The 27913-nt window shown below is 46.1% G+C and overlaps 4 protein-coding genes across 5 annotated transcripts in view; 2 read left to right on the plus strand and 2 right to left on the minus strand.

Annotated features, from left to right (window-relative positions):
- The window catches only part of LOC119454348 (zinc finger protein 135-like), a 267008-nt gene that overhangs the window by 93254 nt on the left and 145841 nt on the right, over nt 1-27913 (minus strand). The gene's annotated exons all lie outside the window — the stretch shown is intronic.
- The window catches only part of LOC119453730 (gastrula zinc finger protein XlCGF49.1-like), a 219249-nt gene that overhangs the window by 7084 nt on the left and 184252 nt on the right, over nt 1-27913 (plus strand). Inside the window, exon 3 of the mRNA XM_049668386.1 lies at nt 696-902. Coding sequence (XP_049524343.1) covers nt 710-902 — 193 coding nt within the window. The 5' untranslated portion in view covers nt 696-709. The remainder of the gene's footprint in view (nt 1-695; nt 903-27913) is intronic.
- LOC125945960 (translation initiation factor IF-2-like) lies at nt 16821-18671 on the plus strand. Its single transcript, XM_049668382.1, has 3 exons — nt 16821-17179; nt 17805-17882; nt 17944-18671. Exons 1-3 carry the CDS (start codon nt 17110-17112, stop codon nt 18669-18671), a joined length of 876 nt encoding a protein of 291 aa, XP_049524339.1. The 5' UTR covers nt 16821-17109.
- Nucleotides 18975-20300, minus strand: LOC125945961 (uncharacterized). 2 transcript variants are annotated; one of them, XM_049668383.1, is made up of 4 exons: nt 20177-20300; nt 19974-20105; nt 19713-19881; nt 18975-19649 (listed from the first exon to the last, which is right to left on the minus strand). In XM_049668383.1, exons 3-4 carry the CDS (start codon nt 19857-19859, stop codon nt 18975-18977), a joined length of 822 nt encoding a protein of 273 aa, XP_049524340.1. In that variant the 5' UTR covers nt 19860-19881; nt 19974-20105; nt 20177-20300. The 2 variants fall into 2 exon arrangements, with proteins under 2 accessions (XP_049524340.1, XP_049524341.1); XM_049668384.1 differs by lacking the exons at nt 19974-20105; nt 20177-20300 and having other exon boundaries at nt 19713-19888.

Below are 27913 nucleotides of genomic sequence, written 5' to 3' on the forward strand. Positions count from 1 at the left end.
TACATGCTCAGTGTCCCAAGTTGGACCATCGGTTCGTGTTGAACCCAGTTCCCTCTACACAGCAGCTAGATGCTCTACCCATTTGACCATAGACTACCCAGTGACCCAATTTTACAGGAAAACTGTTAGGTGTGGTTAACCTAACCTAGCGCTAACTGGGTGAAGGGTTGAAAGAATGCTTTTGCTATAAAAGTGAACTGTGGCAAGCAATGTAATGTGTAGGGCAGGTAACCGACGGTCTATCAGAGTTACTGAATGGGTACCAGTGAAACTGACGTTCAATTGTGGACAGCAGACCACTAAGTAGTGTGATGAAATAGAAAATTTGCAAGCACAAGATGGTATCAGCTGGCACAAGACTTGGGATGATTGGAGATACTACAGTGGACTATAAATAAGCAGATGGCGATGACCCTATGATCTTGCAATCACTTTTCATTAGTTGAGTACACCAATACCTTTAAAATGTATGAGATGAAAAAGTGTCTGAAATAGGTTCTGCTGTCGTAAGACTTCCACTAAAAAGAGGTTGCCCTGCTTTCGATTATTCAGTTTACTCGATATGCTGAACCGAAAGGATTATTTTGTGTTCTGTGGCTGTGCATTACAAAGTGCCCCTGCATTTATTATATTCTTGTATTTACCTCTTCTCGATGGTGTAGCGGCACTGCAATTACTGCACTTATTTTCTGCAGGCCTCCCAAATGCGATGAGCCTAGCTGAAACTATTGCTGCCAAAACGGCATGCCACGCCCCTTCCAAGGTCGTCAATCAACTCGAGATTGGCACGCAGTGCAGCTTGCCTCTGGCTGACAAATGTGTCGGGTGCTCCTTGCAAGCATGGAAAGTGTCGAGGAGCATACAGACCACGATGGCTGTTGATCAGTTCAGCGCTACCTCAGGTGGGCAGTGGCCGGCACTTCTCTTACATTGTCTTGCTTGTGTAGTGTGGTAAATGGCCAAGTCTGCTTACCTTGGTACAACTTGCTCAAGTGTGTATGGCCTTCTGCCGCTGAGGACGGATTAGCAGGTTTGTGATTCCTGTATTGGGGCAAAATGCAAAAATAATGCTCTAGTCAGCACATCGAAGTACTTTAGATGGCGGAGCTTAATCCAGAGCCCTCTTGTCCTGGTGTTGTAGCCCTTATGTTGCGCTACGATAACGTTGCACCCAGTGAGTCTCTAAGTTTTGCCTGGATCGGTGTATTAGTGTTAGAACGTGAATATATATCAATGCGGAATGTAGGTCGACCCCTGTGTTTGAGGTAAATAAAATTCAAACAGAATTCTGTAAAGCAGTTAAATAACGTAAAAACCGGAATATAGGTCGAACGTTTTTTTCAAAATACCATTGCGAAAAGTTGACCCTCGTCTTATATACCGGACATTGGCGGAAAAACTCTGGAAGTCTTGCAACAATGGGCAGAAGTAAACAGCCGCCTTCGCCATCGCATTCAGGCTGCTTTTTCACATTTTGTTTCAAAATGAGCGGAAGCCGACGGCAATTCACCGTCGCCTTCAAGAAAAAGGCGATTGAGTAGGCGGAAGCCCGTGGGCTTCGTATCGTGCGACCATCGGCCCGCGTGTTTGTCAGCACCTTATCATCACGGCACGGAGCAGTATTTAAATAAATACTGTCACCATTGTGCAACCAGCTGAGTCGCATTTGTTTAAAGGTAAGGGTGTCTTTCGGTATATTTGCCATTGAAAAAGATTTTTTTTTTTCATTTTTAGAATTGGTTAGTTGGGGGGTCGACCTATAGTCCGGTTTTTATGGTGCAAAATAAAAAACATACGTTGGTTTTATCAATATGCTCATCCTCTGAGGGAGGCAAAAACCTTATCGGAACTGTCAGGATACTTGTTCTGGGACATCTCTGAGTCACGACATCCCACAGCACATCATCGGTGATGACCAAGCAGGACTAGGCATGCGCAGCACGGTCATCGCGAAATGAGCAGTATGCACTGGGCCCGTGAGGTGCAGGCCAGCGATTACTTCAGTCGACCTGTAGGCGTCTTGAGGTGACTGCTCGCCATTTACTCGTTTTGGTCCTGTCCAGCCGATAACAGTTTCAGGTTTTTTTGTGCAGTGTTTGCAGACTGCAGTGGCCGGCGGGACTTGTTTTGTACTGCCCGTTTATTCCATCAGATAGTTATTCTTCCGCAGCACTCTTGTTACAATGTGCTACAAGCTCATCCACCTTTGCTTATAAAAAAAGTCAAGCCTTCTCACTTTGAGAAACGAGACAGTAGTGAGCAATTCACTTAACTTTGCAATGAATTGAATCTGCTGTCATCAGGAGAACTCTAGCACGGTGCTCACAAAAGAATTCCACCACAATGTCTTCAAGTTCACTGTCAACAGGGTAGCCATTGCACAACAAAACTTCCAGTGAAAATGGACCGTTGCACTGTTTTATTTTGTATTCACAGAAACCTAACGGTGTGCTACCACAATCCTGTACGCTTCCACCCAATTTATCACGTTGTTTACAAGTGCAGTTAGAGTTGAGCCCTGACATGACACCCCTAGCAGTATTAACTCGTCTTTGCACAAAGTTGGCAAAATTGGCGTTTCGCCACAGTAGTGACAAAAACGATGACACTTTCTTCATTTTGACGACTGCAAACAAGAAAACTTTATTTCGTTTCACAGTATGCATGGCAAACACAGGAAGATTGTATTGGAAGGTATTTTGCAACACCTGACCAAGACCCAACCTGTCCTTGGCAATTCAGGTGCATGCGGTTGCAGCATAATATTTGCAAAATGGTTTACAATATGTTTACTGGTACTAAGTGGAATTCGACTCTGTTATTTTTCAAAATGTAGTAATGATAGATTCGCCGGTCGAATTTTCGGCCCGCCAATTTTCTGGGCCTGACTAATATTTTGACTCTGCCATGGTTCTACCACGTGCTCCATAGAGTAATTGTATAACAACGACTAATATCCCGCATGTTTCGCATTTTTTCTCATTAGATTTTTAAAACTTTTTCTCACGATCAGAAGTCAAAAGTTACCGAAAACTGCAAACAACATCGCCGTCATTTTGTTTTCCTGCAGCATCAAACCAGTGTTGCACACATTTCACATGCTAGTTCAGAGCTTCCACTTTCGGGACAGCCTCGATAGCAGGTACCGCTTGCTGCGCTCTCCCGTGACCCTTCGCATTCTCATTGCTGTCGGCACTCGTCAGTCGCATATGGTCAGTGGTACTGTCGGTATCGCCTCTCGTGAGCATTGTGGGTTGCTTCAGCTGCATACCACGATACTAGGCTTAGCCTGTTACAACAGCCGATCGTACGATCTTCAGTGGTTTCATCACCAGCTGCTACCGATTTCGCCAGCACTGCCTTCGTCGTCTGCATCCAACTCGACAATAGCTTCGAAGCGAAGAAATTATAGCAGATTGACGATGAAAAAGCGACCATTACCAGGCAAGTGCAATGTAGGCCTGTCGGAAGCGGACATCGCGAAAGTGGAATCTCATTTATTCGATTCTGGATGATACGTTTTACGGGATAATACATTTCTTTTTCTTTTCCCATTAATACGATTTGGTTAAATAATACGTTGGATAATACAATTTTCGGATGATATGCTTTATTTACTGGTTCCCGTGATGATCATATCAACAATATTCCATTGTATTTTGATGTGGCTGAAAGCCATGATCGCTGTGCAAATGCCGGTGTCCAGTGATCTTTAACTCATTCCGTACCATTGGGCATCGTTAGCCTGCTATCGATGGCTTTAAAAGCCGCTTTCAAGTCCTTCCGCACCGCTCACGGATACACTGCGCTATCGGACGTGAAGGAGGACAACTATATTTTAGTTTTCTAAGCAGTTCGCTTTTTTCCTCAAGGCAGTGATTTTTGAACGTGCTCCGTAGTTTTGCGATCGTCAAAAGTAGAAAGCAAAAATGGTCGCCTCCAAGAGCGGCGCACGCTTCGAAAAATTGCAGATCTCGTGATTTCACTGCGTCTGCGGCTGGTTTTATCGATGGATCGAACAGCAGCGAGTCTGATGATGCTGCCTGTATGTTGGCAAATTTTCCATAAAACAATATACTCTATGACAGAGCATACTAGCACTACAAGGCACCCATCTTTTATGTTAGGTATACATTACCACAAGCTCTCTAAAGGTGGTCACAAGAGAAATGCTGACTTTAATGAGAAATTAAAGATAATGAAGGAAGCTGTTAAAATGTATTGGGAAATTTATGCAATGTGTAGGCGTTACTCATTTCATATAACGTCCATAGGTATCATAAGGCCTTGATAGCTGTGGGTGAGGAAACAGTTGTAGCCCTATTTGGAGCATTAGAAATAAACAAATTAAGATAGAAACCTGTGTAATAACCCGTAATGGAATAAAGAATCTTGCTACACCTCTAAAAATGAGGCAGTGAAATGAAATTAGTGTCGCTATTCCATTTGTTTTTTTTTTTACTTCATTTGGGTTGAATATACTTATTGTCATAACACAAAAAAAGCAGAGGGGGTGGGTCACGTTAGAGAAATGCTGGTCTGTTTTTACATTCTGCCTTCTCTACATTCAAAGTGCAGTAAAGCTATTTTGGAAAGCTGTTTTGGCTATCTTGGAAAGCTATTTTGGTAAGAGTTGTACCTGCGTGGTGAATGAAGTAACTCTCAGCAATGGAAACAAAATGCAAAGAGTAGTACTCCAAATATATTGCCTCTTCTTTAGGAGTAGATGAATGCAAACAGTAATAATAAGCAGTTGTATGTTGAACACCAACCACAAAAATAAAAAATGTGGCATGTTTCGGCTCCTACATGAGAGCCTTGTTCATAAGTGATTGTGAACGAAGCTCCTGTTTAACCATCTCTTACTTCTCATTTTTGTGGTTGGCGTCCAATTTGAGCTTCTTACCATGCCTCTTTTGACCAGAAACAAGCTTCGAAAACTTGGTGTTTCACTTCTGATGACTTGTGACACAGTCAAACCCCGTTAGTATGTACCCGCTTAATGTGTAATTGCGGTTTAAACGTAGTCGCAAAGATTCCCTCTGTAGGAAACTAACGAGACGTGAAGAAACCAGACAGAGAGCTCATCGTTCCAACTTCTTCTTCTTCTCGCAGTGCCCGTCTGCCCGCGTTTATTCGTCTTTTTCTACATACTCCCGCCCCCCAGTAGCGTTGTCCAATTCGCGCTTGTGCGATTTCTGCACTGGTCTTCTTGTAAACTTGCCATCTTGAGCTGTCACACGGCAGGCTCAGGTTATTCCATCTTCGCCAGGGAAGATATCCACGACTCGTCCCAGTGGCCAAATACTTCTAGAGAATATAGGCTCCTCGAAGAGTACGGCATCATCTACTTGTAGAGTGCTACTCGGATGCGATGGGTAGAGGTGAAGTGTCCGCAGCTCAAAGAGGTATTCTTTCTTCCATCGGATCCACAGGTGGACCACGAGCTTCTGGCGGTATCGCAACTTCTTGCTGAGGTCATGTCGCGTAGCCTGTGCACTTCGAGCTTCATCGCCACTGCTGGTTCGCTCTGGAGAGGCAAGAAATGAGCTCCCGACCAGAAAATGAGCAGGACATAGTGGAGAAGGCTCTCTAGCGTCCTTATATTTTAATAATCTTGCTCCTACTACCGCGGCCATAAGCTCGAGCTTCGGCAGTGTTAAAATCTTGGTAGGTGCTACTCGAGACTTTGCTACTATTAGTGATGTAGCTGTATTTCCGCCGTCATCAACTGTTCTCAAATAGGCACATGCTCCATAAGCCTTCAGGCTGGCGTCAACAAATATATGCAGCTCTGCCTTCTGTACCGCTCCATATAGCCCATCTCTCACGCAGCGCGGAATCTTGATGAAGCCAAGCTGGATTACGTCTGTGCACCATGCTGTCCATGGCGTCTTGATCTCCTCTGGTAACTCGTCATCCCAAGACTGGCCTAAAACCCACAGGCGTTGAAACAAAAGCTTTGCAGTGACGGTGAAAGGCGATAGAATACCAAGAGGGTCGAAAATTCGGGATGCAGCCTTGAGAAGCGTAAGTTTTTTGTCCGGCTGAGCTGAGGCTAAATATTGGGTTATAGATTTCGAAGAAAACTTGAAGTAATCAGTTTCGGGGGTATCCCATTGCATTCCCAAAACTGCAGTTGATTCCCTTGATGGACCTTCTACTTGCTCCTCCTGGTGGTCGAAAATGTTCTGTAGTTGCTGGTTATTGGTCTTCCATTTTCTGAGATTCATGACTGCTTCTCGCATAATTGCCTTTGATCGCTCATAGATGCTCAGACCATCCTCGAATGTCTCCGCACCCACCAGTAAATCGTCTACATGAAAGGACTTCTTGGGAATAGTGGCCATGAGTGGAAAAGGAATAGTGGCCATGAGCAAGAAAGGGCTTGATGTTGATCCAAATTGTACCCGGGTCATGCACCATTCGACAATGTTACTGTTTTGGCTGACGGGAATGGCATCAAACCAGGGAAACCGGAATGCATCTCGGTCGGTCTCCTGTATCTCAATTTGTAAGAATGCCTTCTCGATATCCGAGTTGATGGCAACCGGAAACCTCCGAAAGCGAAGTAGTACTTGTAGTAACTCTGGATTGAGGTTCACCCCTTTATCCAGGCAGTCGTTGAGTGATGGGAAGCCTTGAGCGTGTGACGATGCGTCAAACACAACTAGGAACTTGGTGGTCAGCGATTCGTCTCGTATAACTTCCCGATCTGGCATATAATAGGTGACTCGATCAATGGGAACATCCTTAAGTACTACTTCAGCGTGCCCTACATCCAGGTATTGCCGAGTGACTGTGTTGTATTGCTCCAATAATATTTTCTTCATCGATAGCCCCTTTGCCAGTTTTTGTTCACGTGTGAGCGCGGTATCATGGTTGTTTCCAAGTAGGTGTTTCTGGTCTTCTTTCCAAGGTAGTGCTGTTTCGTTGTCTCTAATTGTGTCCACTCGCAGAACGCAGACCATAACGTTAGCGTCGCAGTCAAGACAGGCTTTTTGGCGACTTGGCCCTTGCAGTGTCCAACCGAGTGCCGTGTTGATTGCGACCAATCCTTGAACTTCCTTGCTCTTGACAACTTCTCCCGTCATGATTTTCCAAAGATGGTCTGCTCCAATCAACAAGTTGAGGCCGTTATCAGTCTCCGCTTCAAGAAAATTCTTGTCATCAGCAAGAAATTTGCCCTCACATCGCAGCTTCTGAATGAAGTTGTTATCAGTTGTCGGCGCGACAGATAATTGGAACAGATATGTCACATAATCGATGTCGAACAGATGTCGTGACAGATAATTGGAACTATAATTGCTTGAACAATATGGATGTCGGAGAAGTGTTGACTACGCAGTGGTACTTCAACAACCTTGCGTATTTCAGCAGAACTTGGGGATGTGTTGCCAAACGTGTTGAATGCAATTGGGGTTTCTCCCAGTATCTGCAGTTGCAGTTTCACAGCGAGATATTCTGTGATGAATGATCTCTGACTGCCTCCATCTAGAATCCCTCTGATGTATCTGGACCTGTTATTTTTAACGACAAAAGCGCGAAAAGTCTGCAGGTACACTTCTTTGTCCGTCTTTGCGCAAGCATTTGTGGAATCTCTGTCGCAAAGCATTACTGATTGCGATGAGACAATCCCTGCTGTGCTGCCCGAGGCCACCGCTGTTTGCAAAGTTTCCACTGGAGTGTCTTCCTTTCTGTAGTTAGGGACACACATACTCGAGGCGTGTCTTCCGTGACAAGCTGAGCACGTGAGTTTGACATGACAAGCCCGTGCCTGGTGACCTCGTGATGTGCATCTATAACAGCGGTTATCCTTAGCGAGCTTCTCTTTTTTGGAAACAAGAGATAGGTTTGCATCGCAGGAGCGTGTACCGTGCTTCTTAGATCGACAGAAGAAACACTCGTTCCAGCTGTATGATGTATTGTGCAGTATGGAAGTGGTGCTGTTGCCTCGAGTTCTCTCAGCACGGTCATCGACAGATCGTTGTGACGATGTGTTGCACTGCTCTCAGCTTTCTATCTCAACACGTGTGAACATGAGCAGCTCTCTTAACTCCGCTTCCGATGTTGCAGCTGCTAGTGCTGGCTCCGAGACGTTCGTATCAGACCCATGTTCTCGTAAAGTCTGACTCCGCTTTCCTCGCGTATATGCAAGAACGATCTCGTATGGTAATGCCTTCTGTAAAATATCAATCAGCATTGCAGAGAAACTGACAGTAGGTACGTTTAGTGCAGTCAGACAGCGGATATACAGTTGCGCAGAATCATACAGCAGCCTGAGGCTGCGTACGTCGCTTCTGGACTTTACATGAGGTAGATGGCGAAGCGCTGTCAGGTGGTGCTGCACTATCCTTTTACGATCGCCAAAACGTTCTTTGAGAAGTTCTACGACATCTGCGTAGCAAGCTTCAGAAGTCAGTAAACCGGCAATGACCGCTGCCGCTTCCCCGGCAAGATAATGCCATAAATAGAAAAACTTGGTCGTGGTCGATATAGCATTGTTGAGATAAACAGTCTGCTCGAACTGCTCCCAGAAAGCTGCCCATTTGTGAATGTTGCCTTTAAATGTTGGCATATCAAGATTCGGTAGCCTTGGGCCAATTCTGGGCATAGCATGAGGAACTGTCGGGCTTGAGTTCTGAGAAGCAGTCGCCGCTGTACTGTCCGCGCGTTCCAAAGCGTCGATCTTGCAACGAATCTCGGCAAGCATGCTGATAGCTTGATCGTTATATTCTGCAGCAGTTACGTATTCTGCTTCGAGCTCATCGTCGGCAATGTGCTCTTCGAGTGCATCGTTAAGTTTCGAGAGTTCGTTGTTGCTAGCAGATAGACGGTCAAAAATACCTGAAAGCTTGGGCTTGTCCACGGTAGCATCTGTAAGCAGCAACCGAGCTTCCTGCAGAATCTTCGTATTCTGTGCTCGTCGAGCCGATCGCTTGGTCTTGAGGCGATCCATCAGACTAGCTCTTGATAGATGTCTGGTCTCCGCGCCGATCATGAACGATGCGTTATCCAGGCAGTCCTCGCCGCCCGCAGCGCGAAGCGATAGAGTAGAAGGTCCTTGGAGACGTGCGATGAAGGTAACGAGTCCGCACGGAGGTTTTGGCACCAAAATGTAGGAAACTAATGAGACGCGAAGAAACCAGACAGAGAGCTCATCGTTCCAACTTCTTCTTTTTCTCGCAGTGCTCGTCCGCCCGCGTTTATTCGTGTTTTTCTACACCCCCACTCGGCACCCATTGAACCCCATGTATTGGCTGATCGTTTAAGCCGTAGTCGCTCACTCCCCACCAAACGGTTAGTGCATACTATTTTTGTTTCTTATCTACACGCACAGGCACAAAACCGGTAATATCTCATGCGCGCAGACGTTCGATTCTCGAGTTGCGACGCCCGGACGACAACCGCCAGCGATTGTGAACCTTAAACATGGCCACCATGATGTATTTCCTGCTCATACAGTTGTTGTTGATTGCCGCGTACAAAAGCATAGCCTTCGAGATCAGCTCCCGGTATCGCGAAGAAGCCGCCGGTAGGAGGTGCGAATTCCTTTTCGCCGTCGAATTCAAGTAGTAACTGCGCAGAAGCACATTTCTGCCGTTATCTTGTACATCGCTTTGAGGTTCCGTATAAAGTCCAAACACGGCAACATCGTCACCGCACGCCGTACGCTGTTAGTGTGAGTGAGAGCTTGCGAGGGTCAGCTGACTCAATCTCGCGCGCGCGAGGGAAAAAGGCAGGGCGGAAGCGCCCTTCTTCTGTTGTGCGCGAGGCATGGGCAGGGGAGGCCAGAAAGGGAGGGGTTTATTTCAGCGGCAGCCGTGCGGGCTCCGTATCTAGAAAGCGATTTGCGGCGTGGGAAAAGCGCGTGATCCCACGGGCCTTATCGTCAAAGCTATCTGCAGACAAAATGCAACTAGTGCCGGTAGCTTCGTATGCGATGTGCTTTCGACGTCTAATTCACGTGAAAGCAATAAGCAGCACGCTTGCTGCTGCTGCCGCGCCTCCTCACTCACGTGTTTTGAAAGCAAATTTCCACGGTCATCGAGCGAATTGTGTTAATGTTTACCTAAGCATGCGTTACACCGTGCTTTTTAATGTAGTTAGTAAGCGGGGCGTTATGGACAAACTGGTTTGCGGCCTTATCGGCTTCGAAGATGCTGCTGTTGTGGCAAGACCGCCTCGGCGGCAAGTGAAAATTACCGCTTTTTTGCTGCCTACCCGCAAATAAAGCCTGTCTGAGTGCGTGTGTTTTAGAGTATCGTGACATAGTTCTTTTCCAGCCGGTAAGTAGCCGCTAAACTGGCATTGCTAGTTAATTCGTACATCGTTTAGTGCGTGCCTAAACGTCGTTCCTGGCCGACTACGTATTAACTAGGTTTGTCTGTACTTTGTTAGCAGACAGAGAGCTCTAACAACTTTAACACTGGGGTATTACGAAATATTTGGCTAGTTTTACGTAATCAAAAGTGCCACCGGAACTAGTGAGTCGCACCAATAAGGTGCTTCTTTTGACGGGGGTAATGTCACAGTCTGTAATGTGGAAAGAAGACATGGTTGGTGGCCTGGGAGACGACGAAGAAAATTTTGGTTTTTGCCTCTCTACGCAGCCATTAATACCCATCTGTAAATACTTGTACGCTTCTTCCTTCCTGTAACAATACAGATAGTTAGCATGTAATATTTAATTCATATTCAAAACTTTGAATATTCGTCCTCCCCCTACAAATAATACTTCCTTTACCAGTGGTTATGCTAAAGCCTCCCCCTCCACCCTTTCGTACATGTACTCGGCATCCACCTCTACAATCCTGAGGCATATTGACGTTATGCTGTGTGACAACCCAAGCAAATAAAAAAAAAAAAATCCTAAAGTATGATTAGATTTGTGGTAAGTACCAGTTTGCAAAAGTTTGGATCTGCCTCCTGTGCTTAGTAATTATACGTCATATACTTGTAACAGTCAGGTAGAGCTTCTCAAGAATCGTGTCTGAACTGCACACACTAAAACATATGCTGGGATATTAAAAAAGACAAGTGCGTGTTTTGGAACTAAGGAAGAAGAACATCACAAATAAACACAAACATTTGTGCGCTACAATACATGACCAGCAATACTGTATGGAACCGAAACAATTTTAATAAAGTCATCTAGAAGTCGGGATAGAGAGGAGGCTGAATTGAGGATGCTAAGGTGGATGAGGTGGAGGCAGAATGTGAAGATAGTACCTCTTAAAAAAATGACATCCAGCACATGCCTAAGGTGGCAAAGATTGCATTCAATGATCAAGAAGAAATTGACTAAGATAATGTATTGGTATACATACATGAGGGAGCAGCACCAATACAGCAGAGACGACTGTCATGCAAGAGGAAAGGATGTGAGTCTAAAAATTAACAGTTGATCAGAAGAATGATTAAGCATGAGCTCAGGCTTGTAGAATTCCGTATATGTATGATCTTAGAGGTGCATCTCATAAAGTACTGTGGCCTTACATGCCTTGATTATGAAATGATGTGGGCCAAGAGTGTATCAATGATAGATAGCATCAAGAGCGGCCCTCCTCCAAAAAGAGAACAAGGGTTGGGGGCAGAGATTTTTCACATACCAGATACAGAGTCGTGTGTCAGAATTAGTGCCGACATGTCTCGGGGGAAGACAAACTTCCAGGGCCTACCACCTGAATCTGCCACTGGTATAGGCAAAATGGTATACAGTATATACAGTGGAATCTCGATCATGCGATCACGGCTAATACGAATTTCCGGATGATACGAATTTTTCTGTGGTCCTGGCCGAGTCCCATTACTTTGCAACATGCTAGAGAACGGTTCTTACAAATCGATTTTCGACCCACTTCGGTTGATACGAATAAACGCCGCCCCACCGAAGGCCGCGAAATAGAACAGTGCGCAGTCACGCGCTTTGTCCCTTTCTCTTTTGGTGCGGAGGCGCGGACGCTAGCGCTGAGCCGTGCTCCCTCAAGGGCTGCAGAAGATAGTGCCAACCTTTCCCTTTCCATACGAACCACTTACTACGCCGGACAGCGTGGAGGCCGCGACTGGGCGCGAAGAGTTTGAAGCGGTGGCGCTTTTGTTGCTTTTGTGCTTTTCCTCCTTTCCCGCGTGTCATCGGGCGGAGTGGCTGCTGTGCTTCGGGCCGCGTTTTTTGTGTTTGCGCCATTTTGCCTAGTCGCAGTGAGCAATGTCTACCGAGATACGATCTTGGCTGATTCGCGCGGCCGTACGCCGAGGCGCGGGAGCCTCCATTGGCGCGTCTTCCGTCGACCGCGTTATCGGTGCCGATGGCACAGGGCGATTGTCGGTGTCGCTGCTGGAATCGCGCGGTGCAAGATAGCGCGACACGTAATCCATGGTGCAAGGTAGCGCGGCACGTTCAGTCGGGTGCTCCTTCGCATCTCCCGCTAATTGCCGTGTTTTTCGTGCCGTGGGAGGCTTGCGCTTCCGTATTCGGAAGGCGTGCTTCGTCCAAAATTTCTTCTCCAACGAGCGACGATCCATCATTAACCTGCGACCTCTCAGTAATCCGAATTCTGCGTGGCAAGTGAAGACGCTGGCGTGGTTTACGAAGCAGACAACTGCGGTTGCCATCTTGCAACCTGCCACAGCAGCAACCAATGGAAAGACGCCTTTCAGCACGGCAGCCAATCGGAGGCTTGCTTTCATCGGAGGGCCCGTGTGTACCTATCGCAGACCCGCCCTTCTTTTGTGTTTGTGCGTTTGTTACAAGATGGCCACGACGGACGAATTGAGAAGCGGAACTAGAGTGCACCACTCTAGCGGAACTGCGAAACTTTGAGCTTTCGAACGATACCAAGATGGCGGCGCTCGTGGCGGGAAATACGAGATATGTGTCCGTGAACTGCGGTGTTTTTGCGTGATGTAAAGCTGTTTTCTCGCCCTGCGCACTGATGAATTAATCTTTTTCGGCCTTTTTAGTGTGTTTTCAGCGAAAACAATTTGATATAGCGTAGATTAGGCGTTGAAGATACCGAATCGCGTGGTTTTCAAAAATAGCTTTCTCTCGCGATTTTAGCGATCTGATCCCCGCGTCCCCCCTTAATTTAGGTAGTTTTAATTGTGTTGCGATGATACGAATTTCGGCTAATACGAATATTTTTCGTGACCCCGTGAGATTCGTATCATCGAGATTGCACTATATATATATATATATATATATATATATATATATATACAGGGTGTTTCAGCGAACACTTTCAAAATTTATTTAAGCTTGCCTGTGGCAGATAGCCCAATTCTAGTTAATGAGCCGGTCTACTCGGAGGGGCGGACATTACTTGCACGAAAAATTGAAATGCATAATCGACTAAGCAACAAAAATTCACTAATTAAGTTTTTAACTAATTACCTGATAGCCCATATTGCAATTTACAAATTGTAGCCGTGGAGTTCGCAAGGCGGATCCACTTGTAATTAATTCTCAGCATGACACCAGTTTCGAGATATTAATTCCCGAACTTTCCGGAGAAATGCATTGACGTTCCAGTTAATTTTGTGCTTCAATGCATAAAGCGACATTTTGTTAAGAAACTAACTGGAACGCCAATGCATTTCTCCGCAAAGTTCGGGAATTAATATAACGAAACTGGTGCCATCGCAAGCATTCGTTCCAAGTGGATCCGCCTGGTTAACTCCATGGCTACAACTTTTAAATTGCAATATGGGCCATCAGGTAATTAGTTAAACATTTAATTAGTGCTTTTTGTTAATCATTCGATTATGCATTTCAATTTCTTCTGCAAGTAATGTCCGCCTCTTCGAGTAGACCAGCCCATGAACTAGAATTGGGCTATCTGCCACAGGCAACCTTTAAGAATTTTTGAAAGTGTTCGCTGAAACACCCTGTATATATATATATATATAGCTGTGATAGGCATAAACTACTCTTTTTCATTCCGTGTTTCCCTTTAAACTTAGGCCAACATTGTTTTAATATAGCAGTTGCCAGCTGGCAGATGAAACATAAACAGCACAACTAAGTCTATAGCTGGAATATGGTAATACAACTGTTTGATGCTTATAATTAACAGCCAAGTCTTTCTTTTTGCACACATATAGTGTACCTGATATTTCCGAAAGACCATCATGCAGTAACCTTAATTGTGCTTAGTTAAATTGGGCACAAAAATGCTTGATTCAAACCTACATACTGCAATTGTTTATGTGATATCAGGGGCGTAGCCAGGGGGGGGGGTTGGGGGGGTTCAAACCCCCCCCCCAAGTTTGTTCCGCAACCCCCCCCCCCCACTTACCCACCCTTAGTTCTCGTCGCTTTGCGCTGACATAATTCATGAAACCGGTGCTACTATCACAATTTCATTCCTGGGTGCTTCCGTTTGGGTTGGTAATTTACAGCGAATCATGTCTGCATATGGAAAAAACTGTCACGGTGTTTGTCAAGGCTTTGACACTCTGTGAAGTTTTGGGCGAGAATGTGGTGGCCGCATTCTGAAGCAACAAATGCTCAACAAATGAAGCAACAAATGCGGCAGCCACATTTTAGATGACGGCGAAAACGCTCGAGGCCCGTTTACTTAGATTTAGGTGCACGTTAAAGACCCCAGGTGGTCGAAATATCCAGTATACATTTCCGCCGCGTCTCTTCAGGTGCCGGTTAGGCCGCGCTCGCGCAGGATCTTAGGCTACGTTCACACTTGGTCTCGAAGCTGTCGGAAGCGGCAAAATCTTGCAAAAATCCGCCCGCCTAGGCGGAAAAACAGGCAGAAAAACAGGCAGCGAGCCAAATCGGTCTCGGGCCGATTTTTTCGCCATGGCGAAGCGGAAACGCGGCGGAAAGTCGTTCTGCTTCACTAGAAGCTATACTAGCATGTAAACAACTGGTCGTAAAATTTAACATGGCACCAAAAGTGTAGGCTGTAATGCTGATCAACGCTATCAAGAACCAGCCCTTGCTCTACGACAAGAGTGGCACTAAAACATACTGTCAGCAATACTCGCGATAGTATTCAACGTCGCGCGACCGGAGGTGCGGCAACGAAGCCTTGGCGTGACCCAACTTCTCGCGCTTTTGCAAAGCCAGGTGAACCCACCACCGCCGTTTCCGAGGTGTCCGCAGTCTTCCGTTTATTCATTGTCCATTTCTAGAAAACAAGTAGATAGAAGTATAAAAGCCATTTCTTCTTCCACTTCCACGGCAGACAATAGTTAGGCAGATTCTTCGTTGGTGCTCCATAATTCTCCTCGCACGTGTACAGTATGTTCCAGAAGTCGCGGGGTGCTTTTCTCGTCGCGATGATAGATTGGGAGCGTAGGTCTCACGTAGGACGCGCAGGCTTTGGCGAGCCCCAACACAAGGGCCAGCCCGGGTTTTAGCTGTGGTGTTCCCGTTGCCCCTTTGGTGTCCTGGAGGCGCCGACAATACGAAATGATGAAATGTTATTACAACTTGTAAATAAAAGCTATTAAAGAAATATTATCACGCCTAGGCACCAACCTGTGACTCAGTGCTACCGCGCCCGTGTGAGGAGAATTACGGAACGCCAACGAGGAATTTACCGAAGGTCGCAGATGACACGCTAAGTTGCGTAAAATGATCACTTTTGATGACGCTATGTGGGTCAAAGAATGAACATACCACTCGAAATAATGCGATAATGAGCGCGACCACGCCGACAAACGTACGCAGAAGAGATGGATCTGGACGGAAACGGCAGCGGTGGCCGCGACGGTAGCAAAACAAATGTGAACAACTTGGACAAGCGCGGAAAAAATTTTCCAGCCGCTTTGGCCTTTCCGCCCGCTTGCCGCTTCCCAAGTGCGAACGTAGTCTGCGCGAGAAACGTCTCTTGTTTGCGATTGCGCCCCTACGGAAGGCTGGTAATTACTGTTGTGTTGTTGAATCCCAAACCAGCAATTACGGAAGGCTGGTAGTTGCTGTTTTGTTGTGGAATCCCAAACCAGCAATGTACATACGAAGGGGTTGATGACAGCAGTGAAATTCCACCGACTCGCAACAGAATGCACGAAACAGACAGCCGACAAGCATGCATGAATTACTGCTGTGCGCAGTACAGCTTAAGTAAACTCTTGTTGCAGGCGCTGATAGTTCTCGTCGGAGTTCACGCTTCCTGAGAAATTGATTATCTGCACTATGCACTGAACAAGACCGGAGTTCATTCCTGCATCACTAGTACACCAATCAGTCGAGATTCTGTGAGGTACAAGGCCGCTTCCTGTTTGCACTGGCGTAAGTGAAGCAGAAATGAGTTGCACGCACTACTTAAGATGCGTACACATGCCATATCTATGCTGTGTGGTGAAATATTCTGTACAATTCTGAATCTGTTGACGTAAAGGCAAATGACGGCTGCACGCTCGCAGACAGCGGAAGACACAGCGGCCCATGCACTTGCCGCAGGAAATGCAACCCTCTCGTATGAGGGAGCAGGGCGACGAAAGCTTCAAAAAAAAAAAAAAGCCTTACGCGTTTTTGCGCGTATTTAATTTTTCTAGCGCAAAGACGCAGCGAACAAGCTATTGCTATGGGAGTAGGTATAGCCTGGTCACACGTGCATTTCCACGCGTATAGCCGTCCTTAACTTGTGAAACGCACTTCGCCCCTACGAGGACGACACCATCTACGCTTAACGGATATTAACAATTAATGATGTCTTCTCCGATCGCACGGGTCGTCTCAATGATGCATTTTCGAAGACTGGTCCATTCAGTGGCACGATGAAAGACCGTTGCTCCAAAAGCCCACTGTACCTGTCGTACTTACTGTGTTTACTGAGCTTACTTTACTTTTTACTTATGGTGAATTCCAATGGCAGATTCGGAGTGGCCGACGAACTCTGCGCCGGAGCACTCCACTCCGGCGGAGGGTAACCGAAGGAAATCTGCCAATGGAACACAGGCGCTCCCTCCGGAGCAAATTGCAGGGGGCGCTAGCGCACATCCGCTTCCGGAAGCGCCCAGCATTCCTTGCGTTTCGCGCTGTTTTCCCCAACCTGTTCGGCATGAACTCGCGCGCGAGGTGTACGTGAAAAGAAGTTCCGTTTTGAATTTTTGCTTCCTTTTTGAATTTTTGCTTCCTGTGTTCCGATGGAAGTCACACCGCGTGCAAGTGTCCTCCTCTTGTCGATGGTGAACCGGGCACGTACCGACGCGGAAGGTGAGTGGATTTGGCTATCGTTAAAAACGTTCCGTACACGTGGCCTGCTGTGCACGGGCTGACGCAATGTTTCTCATTGCTTTTTGCCACAGTGTGTGTGAAGTTTGTGGAACGGTAGCACGGATGCGTCTTATCTTACATTTAAGCCCCTTTTACGTTGTTTGTTGAATAACAGCTAGAAACATGATCTAACGCCATAATTTAAGTTTTATTTTCTTTCCTTGGATGTGTACCCTGTAATTCGCTGGTAACAATACTCTTGCGCAAGCCATTTTGTTATTTTATTTGCAGGTGCCTGCAAAAACAGCCGATGCAATAATGAATATTCATGAGTCGGTTACCTTGCTTGATATCCCAGTGAAAAATAGAGTTTGTTAAAAAAAGGATGCTGTATTCTTTGTCGTTCACGTTCGATCAAATTCGTTCACGTTCTTCAGGTTCCTACTAAACTGCTGAATTATTAACATTAAAAAGAAGAGTGGCGTTAGTGCGGTGAATTCGCAGTTTCTCGGCACGGAAGCCGTTTTGCGATTGCAGCCGTCACGGTGTCGTCTCTCCTGCCGCGGTGGCTCAGCGCTGTACAGCCAAGCCCTCATTCTCATCCATTTTCAATGTCAATTTTCAGTCTCAGATCCTGGAAGCAGTGTGGACGATCTACCGCAGCATGGAGCCACGGGACCAAGCCAGAGGACCAGCCGCCGCAGTAAGCCCATTTACCGCTAATTTTCATATGACGTATCTAATTGCGGTTTTAACTTTTTCAGGTGCAGCTTGCGAATGGACGGAGGGCGAAACGAAATTGGTGCTTGATTATTATGAGCAATATTTCCCCCAGGTGGGACCCATGAAGAAATTTAGAAATAAAAAGGAAATGTTTGGCCGCATCGCGGAAAACCTCAATAAAACAATGGGCATAACGAGGACCGGAGAACAATGCTGCAGTCGCTTTAAGACTGTAATTAGGCGCAAAACGTCTGCAACTACCCAAAATAAGAAGTCGGGAAATTCTCCCAGCGATGTGCCATACGACGAGGAGCTGGCCAAGATAGCTGCTCTAGACGACAGCGTTGAACCAGAGGAGTTGCGAGATGGCTACGGCGTTGTGTCTAGAAGAGATACTGGGAGTGTGTCCAGCAAAAAAGGTAGTTATAGTTCGTCAGAGGAGGCGGAGGAGACGCCGGAATTTGAAGAATCTCAAAGCTCGCAGAGTACTCAGAGTAGTTCATCGACAGGGCAGACAAACACCGCTGAAAGACAAAAAACCAGGTCCCCGCGTGTTTCCACATCAAGACTGCAAGATATGAAATTTTTTCTTGAAGAAATGAAGGAGCTGCATGCGCAGAAGGAAGCACAGAGAGCAGCACGACACGAGGAAAGAAAAAAGCAGAAAGAAGAAAGCCGGGAAGAGAAGGCGAGACAGCACAAGGAGAAAATGGCAATGCTGAGCCGTCTCCTTGGAATAACTGCGACGAGTGAAAGAGAAAATAAATAAACTGATTTTATTAAGCATTTGTTTGTTCACTTCCATATAAACTTGCGAGTTTCACACGTAATGCGGTATATACATTCATACACAGTATTTGCACAGCCATATAGATATAGAAAAATAAAAACGAAAGTAACGAGGGTGGAAATGAATATCAAAAGAAGCGATCAGATTGTACACACGAATGAAATCAGCAAGGCTAGTTTTTTTTTTTTTCCACAGGACAAGTGCCTATATCAACGAAGCACTGCAGCTATGCTGCTGGAACTGGCATGCCATGAAAGCAGCAAAAGTCTCTTGTGGATTTTTTTATTGTCGCCCAAACATTTTCGCAAACACTTTATCTCGCTTCAATTCTCCGAGCTTAAGCAGCGCTGAGTCTTCTTCAGTATCATCTTGGCATGCATTGCTGTCTGTGCGCTTGGACCATTGCACATCGCCAGGCTCTTCATCACTGTCATCGAGCAGTTCGTCGCCTGTGTCGATGCACAGATTATGCAAGATGCAACAAGCAAGTATGAAAGTATTGAGCCAAGGCACAGTCCGCAGCTCCAGATACATAAGCTGGCGGAATCGTTTCTTGAGGATCCCAAATGAGTTTTCAATCAGCACGCGGGTTGCCGAGAATTTTGCATTGAATTTTTTCTTTTCTTTTGTTAATGTTCCATAATCTCTGTAAGGGGTAAGCAAATACGGCCTTACAGGATATGCTGCGTCACCTAGGAGGTGGTATCTGTCACCTTGACATATGCCTGGTAGTTTCTTGGCAAGCGAGGACATACGAAACACGCGGGAGTCGTGTATTTTACTCGAACTTCCCACGAGCACGTCACTGAATCGCCTCTTGTTGTCGCACACAGCCTGTAGTGTCATCGAGAGGAAGTGGTGCCTGTTGACGTAGGTCGAAGCTATTTTCTTTTCAGGGCATTGGATGCGGATGTAAGAGCCGTCAATGCACCCAACAACACCTGGCACACCGGAAACCTGCAGAAAAGGATCAACAGTTCGTCAATCTATTTGCAGGCATTAAAAGTTAGGTGAACATACATTCTCGAAATCTCTGGAAAGCTTCTCCAGGTCATCGGGAAATGTGAGGACAGTTAGACCCAGCGTACACAGGTAGTCCGCCACTCTTTGGAGTATCCTGTGTACTGTACTTTCAGCCAGGTCGAACCTGTCGGCCACATCCCGCATGCATGTTTTGTTGGCTGCATACCTGCGTAGTAAGGCGATCGGGCGGCACTCTTTAATTCACGATTTCGCGGGACGAATTCAAAGAGAGGCAGCAATAACAATTCACATACTCACCAAATGAAGCTCAAAATGTGCGTATCGGCAGACTTCGCCGCCTTGCCGCCGTGGTTGTGTGTCGGGAGAAGAAGCGAAGCCTGTTATCAATTCATTGGCAACACGTCGAGGCAGCCTGAAGTGCCTCCGGAACTGCATTTCACCAGCAAAAGCAAAGAGTGTTAAAATGCGAATTTCCGAAAGGTATATGCGTCAATTGTTACCTCTTCATCCGAGTACTGCAGAACGACGTCGTCGACAAAACTCGCAACTTTCGCTTTCTTCTCCGGCGGCCGAAACATGACGTCGAAAACCTTTTCGTATATTCTAGCTTCTTCATCGCTTGAGTCCTCACTGGTCGATTCGGAACTAGAGCTAGAATCGTCGCTCTCCGCAAGCAGTAAAAGCGCGAGCTGACGCTGCGATGCACCACTCATGATTGCTTCCGAGCTGCGACAGAGCACGCCCGGGCTTGCCCGCGCAGCGCGTAACGTCGGTCACGCGGTGCGCCACGTTCTGCGCACGCGCCGGGCGCTTGCAACTTCCGGTCGAATCCGCCGCGTTTCGCGGAGTAAAGAGAGCTGCTCCGTGGAGTGGATTTCGCGGCGGAGCTGCTCCAGATCTGCCAATGAAACATAGAGGGAGCACTCTCAATCTGCCAATGGAACAGACTTGCTCCGCGTGGAGCAGAAAAACTGCTACCGGAAGTGCTCCGAATCTGCCAATGGAATTCACCATTAATTTCTTCACAAGCACACGCACACGCGAGGGGGGGGGGGGGGCGGTCCCATGTCTTTGATATACATGCATAAAGTCTGCTTAAACTACCGATATTTATTATCGATCACGTGAAGTAGAGGAAAGCAAAAGCTTGCCCCCCCCCCCCCCTCGGTCGGGCCGGTGAACCCCACCCCCGAAAAAAAGTTTCTGGCTACGCCCCTGTATGATATATTAGTAGTTGTCAAACTTGTCGATGAAGACTTAATTTATATTTACTGTTGCAGCAAGATACTGGCAATAATACGTGACTGAAATGTTGCGATCTCACTCAGGGGTATATGTACATGACTCTTCATGCATGAATTATGGAGCACTGGCAACCACCACTCGCACGAACAGCGGCGTCGTTGTCGTTGGCGTCGTATTCAAACGCGGCACTTGCTCGCCTGCAGGCGAAAAAGCCTCGGATGTGTTTTACCACTGAAGAGGACCTCTGTATACTGTGAGAGGTTTCAGCAACGAGGCCCTGCGGCAGCATTTTTAAGTGGATGATCGGGATCGAGAACCTGAAGTGGAGCAATTCGCCGCAAACTGACGCTAACTCCAACCTTGTTTGACAGTTGGCGCAGCAAAGCGCTACTTTACTCAGTTCAACCGAGCGAGAGATTGCTGAACTAAAACTCTTCCTCTGTGCGGCGCTTCGCTGCCGTCTCCGCTCGCTTGCTCGTTCTGCTGGCCCGTAAACCCGCTAAGCTATTACTCTCTAATGTTTCCGCAGCTCTTGCTTCATTTTATTTACTAATGATTAGTGGGGAATAATAATAAAGTTTCTGCCACGTAGTATCATAAATAGATGCAGCAGAGTGAAACGTCTGTCAAAGCTTCGCGCAGCTGCGGTAGGGTCTCCAGACTTCGATGCGACAAGCGCCAGCTGGGCTCGCGCGGGGCCCCTCATTCAAGTGAAGTTTAAGATGAAGGCGGCTATGGCGCCAGTAAATTTTCAACAAAGAAAGCCTTAGCGGGAAGCCCACGACTTACCCAATCCAACCACGTTCCGGTGGTTCACGCTATGCACCGTTTGGAGGTGCTGCGATTCTACGTTTTCCAGAGAGCTACCAGTCGTCGTTTGCTTCAGAAACACACTGATGAAGTAGCAATACCTCACTTTTCCACGAAACTGCAAAAGATGCGTCAATCCCGCGGAAACTGGTACCTAAAAATGCAGCGTGAACGTGTTGAACCCTCGCTGGTGAGTGCAAGTGCTGTCAAGTTCTGAGGCAGTGCACGTGATTCGCGCTTTAATATTGCGGATACAGAATCTTTTGTACAGTAGACTGCTGCATGAGTTCTACAGGGCCTATTGAATTAGTTTTATCTTACGTGTTGTGACTTGGAAGAAGTTCGGTGACCTGACCAATTCGGCTTGCATGGTGTAGGTACCCAAAAAAGTTGCAGTTTCGCCCGGAAGGCAAAGCATCGATTATGATAGCAAATTAGTAGACGGCTACACAAAGTAAGGATAGTAGTTTTATCGGCCATATAAACTTGTAAACATTCGCTTACGAACCAAATTAACAAGCATGGTGTCAGCGCGCATAGGCAAAGGTGAACACATCATAATCGATGACCGTGCAGTCATTCGCTGTCAAAATGCTGGCGTGAGAAATCGCAGCCGCGAACAAAGTGGCCTTGGTGCTGTAGATTGCTTTAAAGTATGCCTCCCCCCCTCCCCCCCCTGTCTTCGTTGATGCCGTCCTCCGGTGACATGCACGCAACAGAAGACGGCGTGCTTCGTCCTTCCTTTCCTCCCTTGCATGCGCGAGATTGAGCCGTGATCGTCGGCTCACCCTTGCACATACAGCATCCGGCGCGCAGAGACGGTGTTATCGCCCTTTGACTTTATACCGACAATCATGGGTCCTCTGGTTCAATACACTGTGGAACTTTGTTCATGGAAATGCTATTGCAGAATTCATTCTGAATGATACCCGTAATGTTTCTTCTATTGAATATTTACCCATGGAATTTTATTGTCTTGTCATTTAGGATCATTCTAGGTGTTCATTCGATGCCTTGCTTTTGCGGAAGGTTAACTTCCTTTTCTCTGTCACTTTTTCTGGAGGTTTTCTAATGATTCTCCTGTTCTTCAACGCCAGGGTACTGTTCTCCTGTCGTATGTATTTAAATGAATTCAGATACTCTCAAGCTGAAGAACAGCGGATTCATAGATTCATACCTTCGTGGTATCTAATGCTCCCTTTCTTTCTCGCTGTGGATTGTGCGATGACATTGTAGTAGCATGATGGAACTTTATTGTCATATTAATCATAATGTGCAAAGTTTCATAAGATATTGTATGTACAGCCTTTGTCAAAGAAAAAGAGCCAGTAGGAGCACGAGCGCTGCTATGTATTTGAGGAATTCTTCGTACTGGAATGCTGTGGTGAGTGAATACTCTTTGATCCTTTGACAAACACAGCAGCAAGCCGACTAGACATTTTGTATTCATTTGTCATCAATAACATAATGGCTTTTACTTTTGAAAAAGGCTCTACGCTTAATGTTGTGTTATGTGACTGGTAGATGTTTATCCTTGATAACACTGTTGTTCTCCACTTACTCTGCCTACTTTGTGTATTTCTAGTAGACGAAGAATGCTGTATTCTCATCCTCACTATGTAGCATTTGAAGAATGTGTGATCGCTTCTTTAGTGGCTGTGTGTTTATGAATGTTTATTCATCTGTGAGCCTGGCATCTTCCCTATTTTCTGGGGGCATGATAAGACGTCTTTTGTATTCATCTCGCATACCTCGCTGTAGTGGCTTAGCAGCTATGGTGTTGCACTGCTAAGCACGGAAGTCGTGGGGTAAAATCTCGGCCCTGGCAGCCAGATTTTGAAGGGGGCAAAATCTGAAAATGCTCGTTTCCTGTGCATTGGGTGCAGGTTAAAGATCCCTAATTGGTAAAAAAAAAATGCTCAGTCCCCTACTACAGCGTACCTCATATTCAGATGGTGGTTTTGCCACATAAAACCCCAGAATTGAATTATTATGGAATCACATTTTTGCTGCCTGTTGGATCTAATAGGTGCACTCCTTCGAGGAGCCTTCTTTCTTAGGAGTCTGTTTGAGCGACAGTGGAAGAATAGACTAGGTGTCTCAACGACGCTGCTGCGCCAATGATATTTTTTTGGTCGTGGAACATTGGGGAGTCAACCACAGCACCTAGTGCGGTGTGCGGGGATCCTCTGCCATGTGCATGCATAAAAGAATCGCTAGTAAATTGTCCCATATTTGACCGTTTACCCGTCTAAGCTTCTTGTGAGCCTTTGGGAACCAAGCTTAGGTATGTCCTCCTAAATATTTAAACTTAGTAGCACTATACAAACCTAAATGTGCTTCGCAACTCGTGCAAGTCCCCTGTAGAGACTATAGATTACTGGGGGAGCCACAAATAAATAATTTCTGGGGGTACTAGGCCACAGTTTCAGAGCTTTCCGATACGACTTCACGGGCACACATGGGACAAAGCACAGAAAGGTGGTTTCAGCATGATTCATTGTGACGCTGGCAAATTGGCTCCTTGAATTGTGCTGCTTGTTGTCACTAACATTGTACTTATGCTGTTTAAAGCGAAAGCTACCCTACAGAAGCGGTCGCACGTCAAATCAACACTTCTGTGCCCACCGTGGTAGCTCTACAGCTATAGCACTGCCCAACATCGCAGGTTCAATCCCCACTGTGGCAGCCGGATTTCAATGGGAGTGAAATGCAAAACGTTCATGCACTTACATTTATGTGCACGTTATTCAAGAGCACCAGGGTAGCAAAAATATTCTGGAGTCCGCCACTACGGCATGTCTCATAATTAGATTGTGGTTTTGACACTTACAGCCCCTTAATTCTGCCAACACTTCTACTGTGATGTGATGTGCCATGTGAAGCAGTGGCAATGCTCAGCCCTGCATAAACAATGGCACACAATAACGCATCAAGCAAACGCGTCTTCCTGTGTGTTCTGAGTACTATGCAGACAAACTGCAGTTTTGCACACAAGGTAACATTATCAACTCACTACTCTCTTATTGCACTAAACGCTGAAGAAATTAAGCCACGTCACCTCTAATTACTGTCAGTCAAAGCAAACAGCACAGAAAGCTTCGTTTACATAGACTGTCACTGTGCTTGGGAACCGCATCATTTTTTTTCACTAAGTAACATCTCGCAACACTCAGTATTGAGATAGCATACCCTGAGCACCTGGTGCATTCTCAAATTATTAATTTGAACGCATTGTTCGAAATGCATGCACTGGAAGAATAAAATGCAATCTTGAAAATTCAATAAACAAACAAGACTGCACAGAGATTTCCCAACAGGATATGTTTGAATGATGCACTGGGTAGCTAGAGTAATACTATAACAATTGTTTGTGACCAAAGCAATGCGTAAAAAGGAGCTGCACTCACAAATAGAAACTTCAAAGGTCTTGTACATCTAAACCAAAATGTCCGCACTGCATTGATTGCCTGCTCAGCTGAGTGCTTCTCTGTCAGTGCCTGCATATAAACGCACAGTCGAGGCTACAGTGCCGCAGTTTTCACCTGAGACGCATCACAAGCACATCTAAACAAGCACGGAGGGAAAAGTTGCTGAAAACACCAACTACGACATTGTTTGACGATGCATGACCATACTGCAAATCAAGATCATAGAGAGTTCATTAGGTGTTTCCTAGTTGCATATTCACTTTTTCTTCGCAAATACCATGGCAAGAAGTAATACAGAAGCGGCAAGAGTGAGTAGTGCCATGGAAAAAGTAACATTGCGCGTTATAAGGCTGTTCTGTAGCAAAATATGTTAGCACAGGGCCTCCCGCCGCTAGCAGACAGAACATGATGGTCCTCCAGCACTGTAGCGCTCCTGTCGACACAGGGAGGAAGCGTGAACAGAATTGTTGTCCGCTCACTCTGCACGCAGATGGTGCCGTCGAGACACGTGTCTATTTTTCCACTGTGGTTTGACCCATGCCATCTTCTTGTATATATAGAAATAACCTCACTGCAAGTCTTCGTTAAAAACCCAATTCTTCTCTCTCCTACTACCACTATATTTTTCATTTCATTCTGTTGGGTGCTCCATAAAAGTTGAGTGATAGCACTTGGACGTTTATTTATTTTTTCCCATTGAATACCCTTTTTATGAGCTTTTTTTCATTAGCACTAGCATCTGTGCATTCCGATTTTGCTATTAAGTGCAATTTGGTTTTCATTGCGCAGGGTCAAAACATTCATCCTGTCCAACAACTACCGAGGATGACAAATCGCAGCAAGGACACCTCCACCACTGTGATCATTGTGACTATGAAACAGGAAAACTGTCTGATCTGAAAGCACACGTTAAGGCCCATACCAGAAAGCTGCCCTTTCAATGCCCTTTCTGCGCTTACAGTGTCCCACGCAGATGCCTCCTGGCTAGGCATTTACGCGTTCACACAGGCGAGAAGCCATATCAGTGCCTATCATGCTCTCTGAGCTTCTCACAAAAGGGCGCACTTAACACACACCTGCGTGTCCATACTGGTGAGCGGCCGTATGAATGCCATTTGTGCCCTCAGAGCTTCTCACACAAAAACGTTCTAAATGTTCATTTGCGCACCCACTTAGGCGTGCGGCCATATCATTGCCCCTCCTGCACTCGGACTTTTGTGGATAAGAGCCATCTGAATGTTCACCAACGTGTCCACTCAGGTGTGCGACCATATCAGTGCCCCTCATGCCCTAAGGCTTTTGTGAAGAGCGGCCATCTTACCGTTCACCTACGCATCCACTCGGGCGAGCGACCATACAGCTGCACCTTCTGCTCCAAGTCCTTTCCGCATTCTGATACCTTGAAGAAACATATGAAAACACAGCACCGTGACTGCACTGAGTAAGTCACCAGCCCTGTAGGTGTGCATCATGTATTAGGCAGAGTCAAATTATGAATCTATATACCTGCGCAGTATGCTGCATGGCATTGTGGTGCATCAGGAAGCAAGTGTTGATATGTATTTATTTGTTTAACTGTCAAGCCACTTCACAAGATGTTTCGGCATAATCTAACAATATGCAGGGAGAATGCGCTGATTTTGCTTGCATTTATGAAAGGTATCCTTTCATGTACAGGCATAACAAATTGAGAAGCGGTCATCCCTCAACTTTGCCTTCAAAACACTGCTCTTTGCATTGAGATAGTCAAGATAAATTCTGAATGTTAGGCAAGTAATCAGGACTTGTTGGTCTCCTTCAAGTATACTGCTGCCTAAATGAACATTCTTGTCAGGTGAAAGGCCCCTCACCAGGTTCGGGCATTGTTAACGAGCAAACATGGTGGATTGGTGGCGCAGTGACATTTATTCAGCAAACTATGAAACCATTCCATATAACGAAAACAGCTCAAATTTTAAATGAAAGCCTGTGTGCCCTTCCTCTGAAGGAGGCCCCGCATTTCGGTGGGGACTCAAAAGCACACATATAAAGGCCTCACAAATTACAGTCAGTGTTCCCTTGTTTGGACTCCCTAGGGACCGCAAAAATGTCCGAAAAATTGTGTACTAGTCTGAAAAAAAAAAAAAAAACAAACAAATCTGTTGCTTTTGCTGCCCTGAAGGGCCCAAATCCAAGTTTCTACAATGACATCTGAAATTGCTCTGAAGGCCGCCAGTACACTTATTTGGGGTCTCGGCGCTCGTACTACAACAGGAAATGGTGGGTGCGTGCATGTATCATTTATTATTATTGTTTCAGTGGCCCCTTTCCACTCTTGGTATGCTTCACTGCAATACATTGCATATATTTGATCGCATAACATTATTGTACTGCGGCAAAGCTGACTTTTTGGAATCTGCTTTATGCAACAAGACTAGCCGTACTTTCCACGCAATGAAGCTATTGGCAGGGACGATGAAATTGGAGTCTGTGCCATTTCTGACAGTGGTGGATCCCTTTGTTGGGCTCCTGAGCACGGCGGCCGCATTTCAGTGGGGGCGAAGTGCAAAAACACCCGTGTACTGAGATTTAGGTGCATGTTAAAGAACTCCAGGTGGTCCAAATTTCCAGAGTCCCCCACTACGGCGTGCCTCATAATCAGATTGTGGTTTTAGCACGTAAAACCACATAATTTAATTTTTGTGTTTAAGTGGTGGTTCCTTCTTATAAAAACACGGCAAACAAGCGAAAAAAAGGAACCTGGGGGCTCAT

Source organism: Dermacentor silvarum, chromosome 5 (assembly GCF_013339745.2).
Source record: "Dermacentor silvarum isolate Dsil-2018 chromosome 5, BIME_Dsil_1.4, whole genome shotgun sequence".
Lineage (NCBI taxonomy): Eukaryota > Metazoa > Arthropoda > Arachnida > Ixodida > Ixodidae > Dermacentor > Dermacentor silvarum.